Genomic DNA, 14,718 nt, shown 5'->3' with positions numbered 1-14,718 from the left:
GAGATACACTAGAGGATCATTCGTTTTGATTTGGAACGCTTCATCTGACATTATTACTAGAAAAATTAAAACGTATACAATTTTTTTTCATAAATCCAGCCTCAAGCTCCTTTAACAATTGTCACACATGAAAAGTAGTTGAGGCTTTTGACTACAGAGTTACTTCAACCCAACTGAAATGATACCAAGACCTCAAGAGGGGGTACTTAGTATTGCCCATACTATTTTTTTCGGTCCTGCTTCATTTTGTGAAATAAATATTTGCATTTTGTAAAAAAAAAAATAGAGGGGGGTTAATCCTCTGGGCTTGTATGAGATTGTCTGCCCCACAGTGATCAGATGAGTTTGATTGTGTAAGAGAAAATGGGATGTAAAGGGGAGTCTAAATTTGTCCTGGCTAAGTTAAAAGTAAATATGTATGCCACATGCTTGTGTATGGGATCTATCATGAATGCCACAAAGGAGGATCATTATTTTCACAAGAAAAAAAGATTATTGAACTTGTCTGCAGTTTATGAACTTTGTCAGACATTTACTCTGGGCAAAGGTGTAAAAGATCATTTTAGCTGTTTGTGTGGCCGATTTAAACACCATTTCAAGCTCATTTCAATACAGTCTATGTGCATTGAACGACAGTATACATATAATTATTATGAAACGTATCACTAAAGGCAGAATCTTTGGGAAAAAAAGCTCGAATCTCCCAGCGACGGTAAACACATTCAAGCGTTTAAACGTCAACGCGTTGCCGCCGGTCCGGGTCACGTGATCAGGTCCCTTCTTGTGATTGGTAGTTTTCAAATCCACAGTGGGCTCTGATTGGTTGGTTTTGAACAGCGCTGTACTGCGGTTTTTTCAAATAAACGTTGGTGAGCATTCCAGCGGCAGCCTGCTCGGAGACAGCACCGACGCACCGGAGCAAACTCAGGTATTTACACCCTTTTTCTGGACGGTTTCAAACTCTGTTCACGGGGTCTGGGAGCTGGGCTCTGGTTAGTGGACAATGTGGTAGTAAATGTCGTTTGAAAAGGGCAGAATAGTTGTAAATGTACCGTGAGCGCGGTGCGTTGGTCGAGCTAACGCCGTCGTTAGCGCCAGGAAACGGGCAGCTTCTCAAAGAATGGATAAAATAATATGATCCGCAGAAATAACAAGCAAAACAGACGGACAAACAAACAAACAGAATACAAAACAAAACAAAACACCAGCTCGGATCCATGTAAATCATACTCTGGGTTACAGTAAAAATGTACAGTATGACCAGTCAAGAAAAGCCCTGAAACATGATACAGGACTGTCTCAGAAAATTAGAATATTGTGATAAAGTCCTTTTATTTTCTGTAATGCAAAAATGTCATACATTCTGGATTCATTACAAATCAACTGAAATATTGCAAGCCTTTTATTATTTTAATATTGCTGATCATGGCTTACAGTTTAAGAAAACTCAAATATCCTATCTAAAAAAAATAGAATATTCTGGGAATCTTAAACTGTAAGCCATAATCAGCAATATTAAAATAATAAAAGGCTTGCAATATTTCAGTTGATTTGTAATGAATCCAGAATGGATGACATTTTTGTTTTTTTAATTGCATTACAGAAAATAAAGAACTTTTATCACAATATTCAAATTTTCTGAGACAGTCCTGTAGTTCAAGTAGGGCTCCAAAACTTTATAGAATTGGTCTGTTTTTGAATGTAATATAAATGTAAGTTTCTCTAATGGCACCAGATCAAACACCACTCTTTGCCAGCCTTTAACAGTTGGTACTTTTTCATTGATACACTGCAATAAAATATTCTTCCTCGCTGCGTAAGTAAGAATACAATACAGCCTCCTGTTATGTTTTGATGTTGATGTCTTGGGACACCCAATACGAGAGATACGGGCCCATCTCCAGTTTTAAACACTATCTTTTCTATTTCATATAGCACATCAGACCAATACACTTGCAGTTTACAACATGACCAAAAACAATGAGTTAGGGTACCAATTTATATGTTGCATTTAAGGCACATGGGTGAGAGAGAAGGATTGAAGTGATGTCTACGGTTGTCGGATATGTGCATTCTGTGTATAATTTTTTTTTAACTGTATTGCTTGGGTGCGATTGCAAACTGGAATTAATTTAGCATGTCTCCATACATGCTTCCATTCTTCATCATCAGTTAGGATGTTTTGCTCCTTCTCCCATGTGCCTTAAAGCTTGATCAATCCAACCAGGGGTGTGAAACACAGAGCTTTATAAAATAGGCTTACAGATGTATCTCTTCCTGTTAAAAATAATAATTTCTCAATAGGAGAGCTTTCATGGTTCTCAACCTAGGTAACGCATGAACCGGGTTAACTTAATCATAATCTGATTCGTGCTAGTATTTGAGTCAATGAAGTGTTATAGCTAAAACATTTTTGACATTAACGTGTTCTGTCTTTTTCTTTCAGGCAAAATGGAAAATTACCTAAAGATAGAGAAAATTGGAGAAGGTTGGTGATGTTGTGTTTCATTCTTTTGAGTTATTAAGAAGAAATTCAGCACAGGTCACCCTACCATGTATGACTACACACATCTTTGTTTGGTTATCAAAACCTTACCCAATTTCCACAACACAAATAACCCAAAGTACAGGTGTAAATCGTCAGTGTAATACAAAAAATATATATTTTCTTTGAGATAGAGACACACACACACACACACACACACACACACACTTTTAACTAAAAACCAAGGACCAAAAGGTGTAGACAGAAGCCTAAGTTTATGACACCTACCCTTTTCACAAGAAAAAAGAAAAGGGGAAAAAAATGGATAGATGCTTTTCAGACACGTTAATATTTGACACTTATTCTGGTCAACTTCATGCCTCCCCTGACCTAATGTGCAGCTCTTATCTGAGTGCTAGATGCTCCTGTATGTACTCGGCGTGCTGCGTGTGTGCAGGCACCTATGGGGTGGTGTACAAGGGCCGGCAGAAGGACACGGGGAAGGTGGTGGCCATGAAGAAGATCCGCCTGGAGAGCGAGGAGGAGGGCGTCCCCAGCACCGCCGTCAGAGAGGTGTCCCTGCTCCACGAGCTCCAGCATCCCAACATCGTCAGGTATGCTACCTGGGAGGGGTGGACTGGCTAAAGGACATTACACAAGACTGTTTCATCCCAGATCGCCTATGGAGGAGATATTTTTTGGTGTTCCATCTACTAGCCCTGGTATTGAAAGGATTGAACCTCTGGTTCAGACCAGCTGCTCTAGTCTGGTCCTGCAGCTACGACTACTGACTCTAACTAACTAGAGGTTTACTAAACACTAACTAGAGGTTTACTGGCACTAACTAACTAGAGGTTTACTAAACACTAACTAGAGGTTTACTGGCACTAACTAACTAGAGGTTAACTAAACACTAACTAGAGGTTAACTAAACACTAACTAGAGGTTAACTAAACACTAACTAGAGGTTAACTAAACACTAACTAGAGGTTAACTAAACACTAACTAGAGGTTTACTGGCACTAACTAGAGGTTTACTGGCACTAACTAGAGGTTTACCAAACACTAACTAGAGGTTTACTGGCACTAACTAGAGGTTTACCAAACACTAACTAGAGGTTTACTGGCACTAACTAGAGGTTTACTGGCACTAACTAGAGGTTTACTGGCACTAACTAGAGGTTTACCAAACACTAACTAGAGGTTTACTGGCACTAACTAGAGGTTTACCAAACACTAACTAGAGGTTTACTGGCACTAACTAGAGGTTTACCAAACACTAACTAGAGGTTTACTGGCACTAACTAACTAGAGGTTAACTAAACACTAACTAGAAGTTAACTAAACACTAACTAGAGGTTAACTAAACACTAACTAGAGGTTAACTAAACACTAACTAGAGGTTAACTAAACACTAACTAGAGGTTTACTGGCACTAACTAGAGGTTTACTGGCACTAACTAGAGGTTTACCAAACACTAACTAGAGGTTTACTGGCACTAACTAGAGGTTTACCAAACACTAACTAGAGGTTTACTGGCACTAACTAGAGGTTTACCAAACACTAACTAGAGGTTTACCAAACACTAACTAACTAAAACACTAACTAACTAGAACACTAACTAGAGGTTTACTAAGACTAACTATAGGCTTACTAAGACTAACTATAGGCTTTACTAAACAGAAACATTTTAAGTTTATTTTAAAGGTGGAGGCAGAGGTGGAAAAAGTACAAAAATATTGAACTTAAGTAAAAGTACAAATTTTCTGCTTGAAAATTACTTAAGTAAAAAGTAACCATTAAGAACATTACTAAAGTAAAAGTATAAAAGTACCTCAACTTAAATATAATAAAGTACCAAAAGTACATGGTGTAAAATGTACTTAAGTACAAAATTCAAAGTACAAAATTATTTTCAAAAGGATTGCAAAGAAATGAAGAATCCAAGAATTTGCTTACAACTCTAAATAATGGTGATATTATTCTGACCCCTTTAGCGTTTGTTTCCATTACCCCATTTTAATTTCTCCCTTTGCTCATCACTGCTACTGTCCCCCATTGGCCCCGCTGACAGGTCCACCCCCAGCCTGTAGTATGCAGTGACAACATTAAGCAACCCCAGCTGATAAAGGATGAGACTTTTGAACTTTTAAATGCCAAAACCAGCTTAGAAGGGCTGGAATCAAAGAATGGTGCGCATGGACACGCGTCGGCTGCCGCTCAAGGCTGATTTATGGTTCCGCGTTACACCAACGCAGGGCCCGCACCCTACGGCGAGGCTCTGCGTCGTTTTAACGCGGAACCATAATTCAGGCTTCAGTCCTCATCGGTACTCGACGCGACGGCGGTTCCTCCGGCCTTCCGGCCCGCCTCTGCGGCGCAACTCTCCCGGGAGCTGTGGCTCCTTCTCGGTATATTCACGCGCCCCCCTTCCTTCCCGTCCGCCTTATGGTTCCGCGTTAAATCGACGCACACCTTACGGCGTAGGGTGTGCGTCGCCGCGTACCCTACGCCGTAGCTCTGCGCCGGTGTAATGCGGAACCATAAATCAGACCCCGCTGTGCTGTTCTTTAATTTGTAGCGAGTAACGACGTGTCCAATTTTAAATATAGCAGATTAAAAGTACTTTTTTTTTTTTTTTTTTTTTTTCCCTTGAAAATGTAACAAAGTAAAAGTACAGAAAAATGAAAGTATCAATAAAAGTACAAATTCTCAAAAATCTTACTTAAGTACAATAACGAAGTACTTGTACTTCGTTACCTTACACCACTGGGTGGAGGTGGTGTCAGCCTCCTTAACCCAGATTGGAAGTTGGTTCCATAGTAACGGTTCCTGATAGCAGAACGCCCGCCCTCCAAATCTACATGTGGATACTCTAGGAACTACGAGTAAACCTGCACTCTGATAACGCAGAGCTCTGTTAGGAACATACGGCACTATCAAGTCTGGTAGAGTTTGACTGTTGGCTTCAACACTGAACACAAGTTGTGCCTCATTTGTCACATCACAGTTAACTGATCATTTTGTCATCTGCTGTCATCACTTATTCACAATAGTTGATTATACAGGTAAACAACTATTTGTTCATGCTGCATCTACAGAAAAATATGCAACTAATCGCAGATTATGGGCCATTAATGAACTGAGTTTTGTTTGTGTGCCAGACTGCTGGATGTCCTGATGCAGGAGTCTCGACTCTACCTGGTCTTTGAGTTCCTGTCCATGGACCTGAAGAAGTACCTGGACTCCATCCCCTCGGGCCAGTACATGGACCCGATGCTGGTCAAGGTAACTGGATCTGCAGGTCCTCACAGGGACCACATGTCTGTTTCCATGAGACGTTATGGCTCTAGTGGGTTTTAGACTCAAACTGTAGGGGATGGAATAATTGTAACCTTAGGTAGGGCTGTAGCAATACACTGATCATACGATGCACGATATTCAGCCAACTATACCATTGATTCCATACAATCTGATACACTAGACTAATCACTTTATAAATGTAATGAAGGATATGAACATTTTGAAGTATACATTAAGGATGCTTTCACACCTGTCCCGTTTGGAGCAGTTGTTCTGAAACAGGGAGCGTTTCCCCCTAAAGATCGGTTGGTTTGGTACATGTGAACACGGCAATCGTGCTCGGATGTGGGGCAAAACAAGCGAGCTGAGATCTCCCAGGAGAGGTGGTCTCGGCTCGCTTCCATTCCAGACCTGGAGCGGTTCGTTTGCAGTGAGAACAGAATCCACACAGCAACAAACTAGCCACACTCGCTTACAATGCTCCATAGTTGTTGTTTTTCCCGGGGTACGGAAGAGGAAACTCCTTCCGTGTTCATTTCTGACCAACGAGAGAACAGTTGGTTCATGGCATTTGTTAACAGCTTTGAACCGCTACAGACGCTTGCCTTGGAACACAAACGAAAAACAAAACAAAACAACTGTATCGATTTAGCCTCTGAATCGGAACAAAACAAACGGGCCACAGGTGTGAAAGTCTCCAAGACTTTCATGGAGACTGTCTGTATGCGTGATGTTTGGGCGGCAGGTCTATAGCTGTTAAGGGCACGTGGTTGAGACGCCTTTTGGCTCTCACCAGAACCTTCTCCTGGGTCAGGTTGGGTAGGTGCTGCAGAATCTCTCATGGTCTGGTTTGACCAGACCTGCAGGACTCTCAGGGTAACGCTACCTGGACCTGCAGCCTTGTTCAGGTTCTGTGTGCAGCTGCCTCGTCCTCTGCCTGCTAGGACAGCTGGGGGGAGGAGGCGGTGGAGGTGTTTGGGGACAGGACAAAAGGATGCGTCTCCTGAGCTGGATGCTGATTTATTTGGGGCCAATCCCAATACACCCCCTACTTTTTACCACTAGCCCTAAAAATGAGTAGGGCCCTTGTAATCTTCCCTAGGGATTGGGACACCACTTGCCACGTCACTGCGTGGTTTACGTTCGGGTACGTAAGCGACTGCGTAGTTACGTTTGCACATACGTCACACCATATCAGGAAGCCCAGAGATAAAAGCTGTTTTAATTTCAGCTGTAGCGCTGTTAATATGCCACTTTATTAAGTTTTAATATTTTTAATAAGTAAAAGTAACCGTTAAGATCCCCAACCTGGGCTCAGTTTATCCAAATAACGTCTGTTAAGAAATTTGATCCGATGTTTTCGGAGATGAGAAGAGCCGCCGACGATTTATGGTTCCACGTTAAATCGACGCAGAGCCTACGGCGTAGGTTACCCGTTGGTGTAACGCGCAACCATAAATCAGCCTTTATTCTGGCGAGATCTTTACTACAACGGGCAGGCGAGTGATTATATACATTCACTGAGTGAATATTATGAAAGTAAAATATATATTTCTCGCTAGAAATGTAATCAAAACGCATTTTTATGCAGAAACTATTTTTTTTGTTTGATTCAGTCTGCAAATGATGTAAAGCATTCTGGGAAATTTTCTCTAGCCCGGTCAGTGAGTCAGTATCTGAAATCCCTCACTGTGAAGGGTTAGATTGATAACCACTAGCCCTCGTTATGTCCACTAGCCCTACATGCAAAGAGGAATTGGGACACCAATACCCTCACGGGAACACGCAAAATTTAGGGGTAGGACTGAAAAGTAGGACTAGGGGGGGATTGGGACGTGGCCTTGATCTGTTCAGGCTTTGATGGGTGAGCTCCCCTTGTCCTGGACTCCGTGCTCTTCTTGATCTCTGATCATTCCCCCAGTTGATGTTTGGTGAAGGAACTTGTTCTCGTACCCTAAGTTCAGCGGTTTTCAAACTGTGGGGTGCGACCCCCCCCCCCCCCCCCAGTGGGGCGCGGAGGTACGTTTTTGACAAAGCCGTCAGTTAAAAGAAAAGCAGAGGAGTCCACAACAAGCCTTCCAGGTACAAAACCCAAATCAAGAAAATATTCTTCCAAATTTTATTTGAGAGGGACCATGTGCAATTAAAAACCTAAATTTAAAATGTGATGCATTGCACCAGAGTTAGCCTTAGGCTAATTTGCATCTGCAGTCCCTTGGTACAAATAAATACATCACAGATAAAAAACATCAAACATTATTCAAGGATATTATCATATTTCCAATTCCCCAAGGGGGTCTGGCTGAAAAAGTTTGAAAACCACTGCCTTAGTTTGCCGTTCATCTCTCTGCACACACATCTTCCCTGTAGGAAGGGTGTGAGCAGCATTTCATTCATCCCAACGCTGACACAACCACTGTTCTGCAGTACATCGCTGCTACTTTGTAATCTAAGCTATCATTTCAACACATGTCAATATGGAAAACGTTGGGTGCTTTTTGCCATTAAGTTTGGACAACTTTTTCTGTGATTTAAATCCTGACTGAAACTCTCCGAATTCATAATTTCTGTCAAAATAGTCACAGAAACATCAGAAATGAAGGAAAGGTCGGCTGTAGGTTTAGAGATGTGGATAAAGTCGTAGGTGACTTTTTTTTTTTTTTTTTAAACAGCTCCTTGAAATAAAGTTTGGTTAATTTCTGCATCTCAGTGTGACTAGAGGGCTGCATTGGGATTGGGAGTGGGCGGCTAAAAAAACACTGCGGGATCAGGAAGTAGCCTAGCGACAAGCTGGAAATTAATGAGGTGGAAAAAAACCTCAAACCAGGTCTTTACAAAACAAAGCAAGTCAAGTCACATATTTGAGAAATGTGTTTAGTGTCTGTGGAGCATCTTGGAAGAGAGACGCAGGGATTGGAACCTCAGTCGGTCAGCAGCATTCTCTTCCTCCACAGAAATGTAATGGCCAAGGGATTCATTTGTTAAATTAATTAGTTTCGTTCATTAACTTTGTTTATTTTATGTTATTAGTGTTATTGGAGCCACTCACAGCTACTCTCGTTATAACCTCAATCACATAATTGATGCTGCGCAAAAGGTGAATTATCTTGTGTGATGATAATGATGGATTTGCATCTAACTTTCAGTCAGGTTCCTATGAACCGTTAATTATCCATCAAACTCCACAATGATCATGTTAACATTAAATCAGATTGATTTGTCTGGACCTTTCTCTTGCGGCACGGGAGAAGACACAAAATCAATGCATCTCTATCATTGTGCGGCATGAATTCTCAGGAGTTTTGCGGGAGTGTAACACACACGTTGTGAGTCAGAAATTCAGAAAATGACCAGATGGGTGTTTTTAACCATGACTGTTTTTCTATGTTAAAAGTAGATTTTTATTATGTAAAGCACTGTGTGACTAGTGTATGAAAAGTGCTATATAAATAAGTTTGTTTTGATTGTCTCTCTCCTCCGTTTCCTTCCAGAGCTACATTTACCAGATCTTGGAGGGGATTTACTTCTGTCACTGTCGCCGTGTCCTCCACCGGGACCTGAAACCCCAGAACCTCCTGATCGACGACAAGGGAGTCATCAAGCTGGCCGACTTCGGCCTGGCCCGGGCCTTCGGCGTTCCTGTCAGGGTTTACACCCACGAGGTGGGAGTGCTCTCAACACCGCACACACTCCTGAATCAAACACTGGGATTACCTGCTAATGACATGTCGTTCTCAGGTGGTGACTCTGTGGTACCGGGCTCCTGAGGTCCTGCTGGGTTCCCCCAGATACTCCACCCCCGTGGACGTCTGGAGCACCGGAACCATCTTTGCTGAACTCGCTACAAAGAAACCGCTCTTCCACGGAGACTCTGAGATCGACCAGCTCTTCAGGATTTTCAGGTACACGGAGTGGTGATTTCTGCTGTAAAGTGTATTAAAGCTGAGAGAGACTTGCTGTTGGTGCTTGAGTTCGCCTCCGTTCACGTCCGTTCTTAACATCAACTGTTATCGTTGGTCCCGGTGAAGCTGCAGTCTGTCTGCGGTGAACACTGACACCGGGTCCCAGCGGATTTGGTCATGATGTTTAAACTGTGTTTTGTGATTAATGAGCACGGTTTTTAATAATTTTGCGTTGGATCAATGTAACAAATAAAATCGTTGGGACCATCCAGCTCCTCAACCATCAGTTACTGTTTCACGTGAGCAGTTCAGGTAAAAACTGCAGTCAAATCAGCAAAAATGTAAGTTTACTGGATGAAATATATTAATTCCTGATAAAATAAGTTTGTTAGTGCACAGCTCTGCTCATGTACGCATGTGAATGAGTGAACGTTTGTGTGAACATGAAAGTACAATCTGCATTGAGGTTTCTCGCTTCTGGAATCCCGGTCTGTGATTGGACGCTGGTCATTTGCATAAAGTTGAGATTTTCACAGCTTTCAGTGTGAATGCAGGGTCAGGCATGTTTCAGTGTGAATGCAGGGTCAGGCATGTTTCAGTGTGAATGCAGGGTCAGGCATGTTTCAGTGTGAATGCAGGGTCAGACATGTTTCAGTGTGAATGCAGGGTCAGGCGTGTTTCAGTGTGAATGCAGGGTCAGGCGTGTTTCAGTGTGAATGCAGGGTCAGGCGTGTTTCGGTGTGAATGCAGGGTCAGGCGTGTTTCAGTGTGAATGCAGGGTCAGGCGTGTTTCAGTGTGAATGCAGGGTCAGGCGTGTTTCAGTGTGAATGCAGGGTCAGGCGTGTTTCAGTGTGAATGCAGGGTCAGGCGTGTTTCGGTGTGAATGCAGGGTCAGGCGTGTTTCGGTGTGAATGCAGGGTCAGGCATGTTTCGGTGTGAATGCAGGGTCAGGCGTGTTTCGGTGTGAATGCAGGGTCAGGCGTGTTTCAGTGTGAATGCAGGGTCAGACATGTTTCGGTGTGAATGCAGGGTCAGGCGTGTTTCAGTGTGAATGCAGGGTCAGGCGTGTTTCAGTGTGAATGCAGGGTCAGGCGTGTTTCAGTGTGAATGCAGGGTCAGGCGTGTTTCGGTGTGAATGCAGGGTCAGGCATGTTTCGGTGTGAATGCAGGGTCAGGCATGTTTCAGTGTGAATGCAGGGTCAGGCATGTTTCAGTGTGAATGCAGGGTCAGGCGGCTGGAGGAAGTGGCTGCCAGTGATAGTTGTTCATCTGTGAGAGATTCTTCATGAGTCTGTTGCATCTCTAGTGTGTTAGGGTTGGGGTTCCTGGTGAGGGGTTCAGCATTAGCATCAGGACGGTACCGGCTACCACAGACCAGTGAAACAGGTTAAAGGACCTGGGTAGGGCTGGGCGATATATCGAGATTTTAATATATATCGATATATTTTTAAACGCGATATGGTACGAGACAATATCGATTATTAAAAAAAAAAAAATTATGATTTTGATATAGCTTATTTTGTGACAAATTGACTTGAATGTTTTATTTGAGATTTGCACAAATGTTTTGTTATTTGCACAACTGTCAACCTCAGTGGAAAAGTCTGCCTGTTACTGTCTACATTGTATTAATTGCAGTGTATTTTAATTTAATTGTTATGCAGGAAAGGGATATTTGTTTTATTCAAGAAGCATTTTTATTCTATATATGCAGGCAGTTTATTTTTATTTCATTTGTTTTATACATTTTGATATTGTGCAGACCTCTGTTAATAAAGGAACCTGTGTGACATTTGGCACGAGGCTTTGTATTAAAACTGACTTTTTTTTTTTTTTAAGGGTTTGCCTCAGCTAACAGAGATGCTAACAGAGATGCTATGCTATAATGCTTTGGGGGAAACTCAATTATGGCACAGAAAAAATATCTATATATATCGAGTATCGCCATTCAGCTAGAAAATATGGAGATATGACTTTTGGTCCATATCGCCCAGCCCTAGACCTGGGCATTCCCGCGCCGTGTACTCATGGCCCCTGTTGACCCTCCAGCTGGTCACACCTGTACGTCTACATGTGGACCCACCGGGCCAGATCAACAGTTGATTTGAAGCTCGTGTTGCACACAAGGAAATAATGTGACCAATGACAAACTTCTGCTTATTCGGTTAATTCAACGTATCACTTTCTCATCAAAACTGTGAATCTGGCGCCAGGCCGCTGGTGTATGTAGCGAGGTGTCGTGTACTAGTACAGCACAGTGTAGAATAATATCTGTCATGGTACTTGACTAAGATCATACATTTACATAGTTTCTGGGGGAAAGTGTTTGTGAATAAAGTCAATACAAGTGTTAAAGCTTGTATTGACTTTTATTCCAAGTGTGATCAAAAACGTGCCTGTGTGGATGTTAATGCATTCAGAAAGTGGCACATTTCAGCTGTGGTCATGGCAACGTGCAGGTGGCAGTATTGCGGGTGTAGTGAGCAGGCCAGCGCCCCCTGGTGGTGGATGTGGATTACTGCACAGCTCCAGCACCAGCAGCTGACGGTGCTGCTGCACCTGCTCATGCTCAACTTACCTCACTGTCATTACTGGACACTTGCTCTGCTTTTCTTTTATTCCTGTACCGTACACCTGCTGTTACAGAAGAGTATTAGGGCCCTGCAGTAGAAAAAATAGAGAAGGAAAGATTTTTTTTTTTTTATTGTGCACTTGGAGAAAAAAGTCAATGTCGAGAATAAAGTGTAAAAGTCTTCTCTGGTCCATCAAATCCAGTTAGAGCGACTGACAGCTCTGCAGCAGCAGCCGGAACTAACTAACTAACTTACATCCTTGGAGTGGAACGTTAAGGATACGTTTCTGAAGTTATGCAACTGCATATGTGTGATAATCGGTACTGGAGTTGTAAAAAACAATCGGGGGTGGTGGATTTTATCATATGGGGACAGATAATTTGTGCTGATTACAAATAATATAATATATTACAAATAATAGCAGTGACCAAAACACCTGCAGAAATACTGCAGGAATGACATAGCAGCAGTTAAATGCAGCCTTCTGTAAGCTTTAAATATCCACTGGGCTTACATCAAATACATCAAAACACAACAATAAAAAACACTTTTCTGAACTTATCAATATGACTCTGTCCTTCACAGGATAAGTAACATGGATCACTGCAAAAACTCACAATCTTAACAAGAATATTTGTCTTATTTCTAGTTAAAATGTCTCATTTTAGTAAAATAAATCTCATTACACTTAAAACAAGACTCATCACTGGAAAAAACAACAATTTTCACCTGTTTCAAGTAGATTTTCACTTGAAATAAGTAGAAAAATCTGCCAGTGGAACAAGATTGTTTTGCTTGTAATATAAAGATAAATCTTGTCCCACTGGCAGATTTTTCTACTTATTTCAAGTGAAAATTTACTTGAAACATCCCCCCTCAACTCGAGTACTGGTGATGTGTTTCAAATCAATATCATAAAGCTTTTTTGACTTTTTTTCCTCAAAGTTCCTAATGGGGGGGGAATCTTATCTAAAATATTATTTTTCTCCTGCCTGGCCCTAATACTCTTCCGTATGCTGTATTGGACAGACGGACAATCAAACTATTTTAAACGTTCAGTGCGTTCCATCCTGTATAGACTCCTCTCCTCACCGTGTTGTCTCTCCTCCAGGACTCTGGGAACCCCCAACAACGACATCTGGCCCGACGTGGAGAGCCTGCCCGACTACAAGAACAGTTTCCCCAAATGGAAGTCTGGAAACCTGTCGTCCATGGTGAAGAACCTGGACAAGAACGGCCTGGACCTGCTGGCAGTAAGTACCTGCCCTTAGCTGCCCGTGGTGTCTGCCGGTGGCTGACCGCTCCTACCAGCAGTCAGGATTTACACATGAGCTGCTTTTACTTTGGAAAACGGATTTTTTTTCTCTGATTTTACATTTTTATTTAGCAAAAACGTTTGCAGTGCAACAGCAGTGTTCACTCGCTAACGCACCTTATAACTTACTGATAAAATGCTGGTGTGTCTGTTTCTTTTCCAGAAAATGTTGATCTACAATCCTCCCAGGAGGATCTCGGCCCGCGAGGCCATGACTCACGTGTACTTTGATGATTTGGACAAATCCACTCTGCCGTCTGCTGCCATCATCTAGACGTGGACCGTCAGGACACTTGATCCTTCATACTCGTCCTTTATTATGCTGTAAATACTTGTGTGTTTTATGTTTATGTATGTGTGTGTCTGCGTCTGCGTGAAAGAAACTGGGAGACATTAAAGTATCTGATTTCCAATTAACAAGTTTCAGTTTTTTTTATCATGGACAGCAGGAGTGTCTCACTTGACGGAGGGACAAGTCAGAACCAGAACTGGCCTCAGTTCCGGTTTATACAGATGCCCAACGTGCCCTTCTGTCAAAGGCCTTTTTTTTTTCTTCTTCTCAAAGGCCTTTTAAAAAAAAAAAAAAAAAAAATTCAACTGTGAACCTATCGTGCCAATTCATTCACCAATATCATCAAACAATTAATAATTCGGCTAAATAAAATGATGTGATGAAAACCCCCCTCCCTGACATGCAAATGTACCAGTTATTTATGTTGTATATGTATGTTATGATGTAATGTTTTTCTGTCATTACTTTAGTTTTGATTGGTGGGTATCCAGACTTATTACAGGACAGAAAATTAGAATATTGTGAAGTTCTTTATTTTCTGTAATGCAATTTAAAAAAAAATAAATAAAAAAAAAGTCATACATTCTGGATTCATTACAAATCAACTGAAATATTACAAGCCTTTTATTTTAATATTGCTGATTATGGTTTACAGTTTAAGATTCCCAGAATATTCTAATTTTTGAGATGGGATATTTGAGGTTTCTTAAGCTGTAAACCATGATCAGCAATAATAAAAGGCTTGCAATATTTCAGTTGATTTGTAATGAATCCAGAATGTATGACGTTTTTGTAATTGCATTACAGAAAATCACAATATTCTAAATTTCTGAGACAGTCCTGTAT

The 14,718-nt window shown here is 41.6% G+C and overlaps 1 protein-coding gene across 1 annotated transcript; it reads left to right on the top strand.

Annotated features, from left to right (window-relative positions):
• The first annotated feature begins 855 nt into the window (after positions 1 to 855).
• Positions 856 to 14,000, top strand: cdk1 (cyclin dependent kinase 1). Its single transcript, XM_061745256.1, has 8 exons — positions 856 to 928; positions 2,447 to 2,488; positions 2,943 to 3,099; positions 5,651 to 5,774; positions 9,281 to 9,451; positions 9,528 to 9,691; positions 13,377 to 13,518; positions 13,744 to 14,000. The coding sequence occupies exons 2-8, from the start codon at positions 2,452 to 2,454 to the stop codon at positions 13,852 to 13,854; spliced, it is 906 nt and encodes a 301-aa protein (XP_061601240.1). The 5' UTR covers positions 856 to 928; positions 2,447 to 2,451; the 3' UTR covers positions 13,855 to 14,000.
• Positions 14,001 to 14,718: the final 718 nt, after the last annotated feature.

The sequence above is a fragment of the Cololabis saira genome, chromosome 17, assembly GCF_033807715.1.
Source record: "Cololabis saira isolate AMF1-May2022 chromosome 17, fColSai1.1, whole genome shotgun sequence".
Classification (NCBI taxonomy): domain Eukaryota; kingdom Metazoa; phylum Chordata; class Actinopteri; order Beloniformes; family Belonidae; genus Cololabis; species Cololabis saira.
This window is presented reverse-complemented; position numbering and strand designations above follow the sequence as displayed.

Coding starts and splice junctions, on each gene's coding strand:
- cdk1 (XM_061745256.1), top strand. CDS start 2,452: ATGGAAAATTACCTAAAGATAGAGAAAATTGGAGAAG. Junction 9,692..13,376: donor CAGCTCTTCAGGATTTTCAG/GTACACGGAGTG, acceptor TCTCTCCTCCAG/GACTCTGGGAACCCCCAACA. Junction 13,519..13,743: donor ACGGCCTGGACCTGCTGGCA/GTAAGTACCTGC, acceptor TTTCTTTTCCAG/AAAATGTTGATCTACAATCC.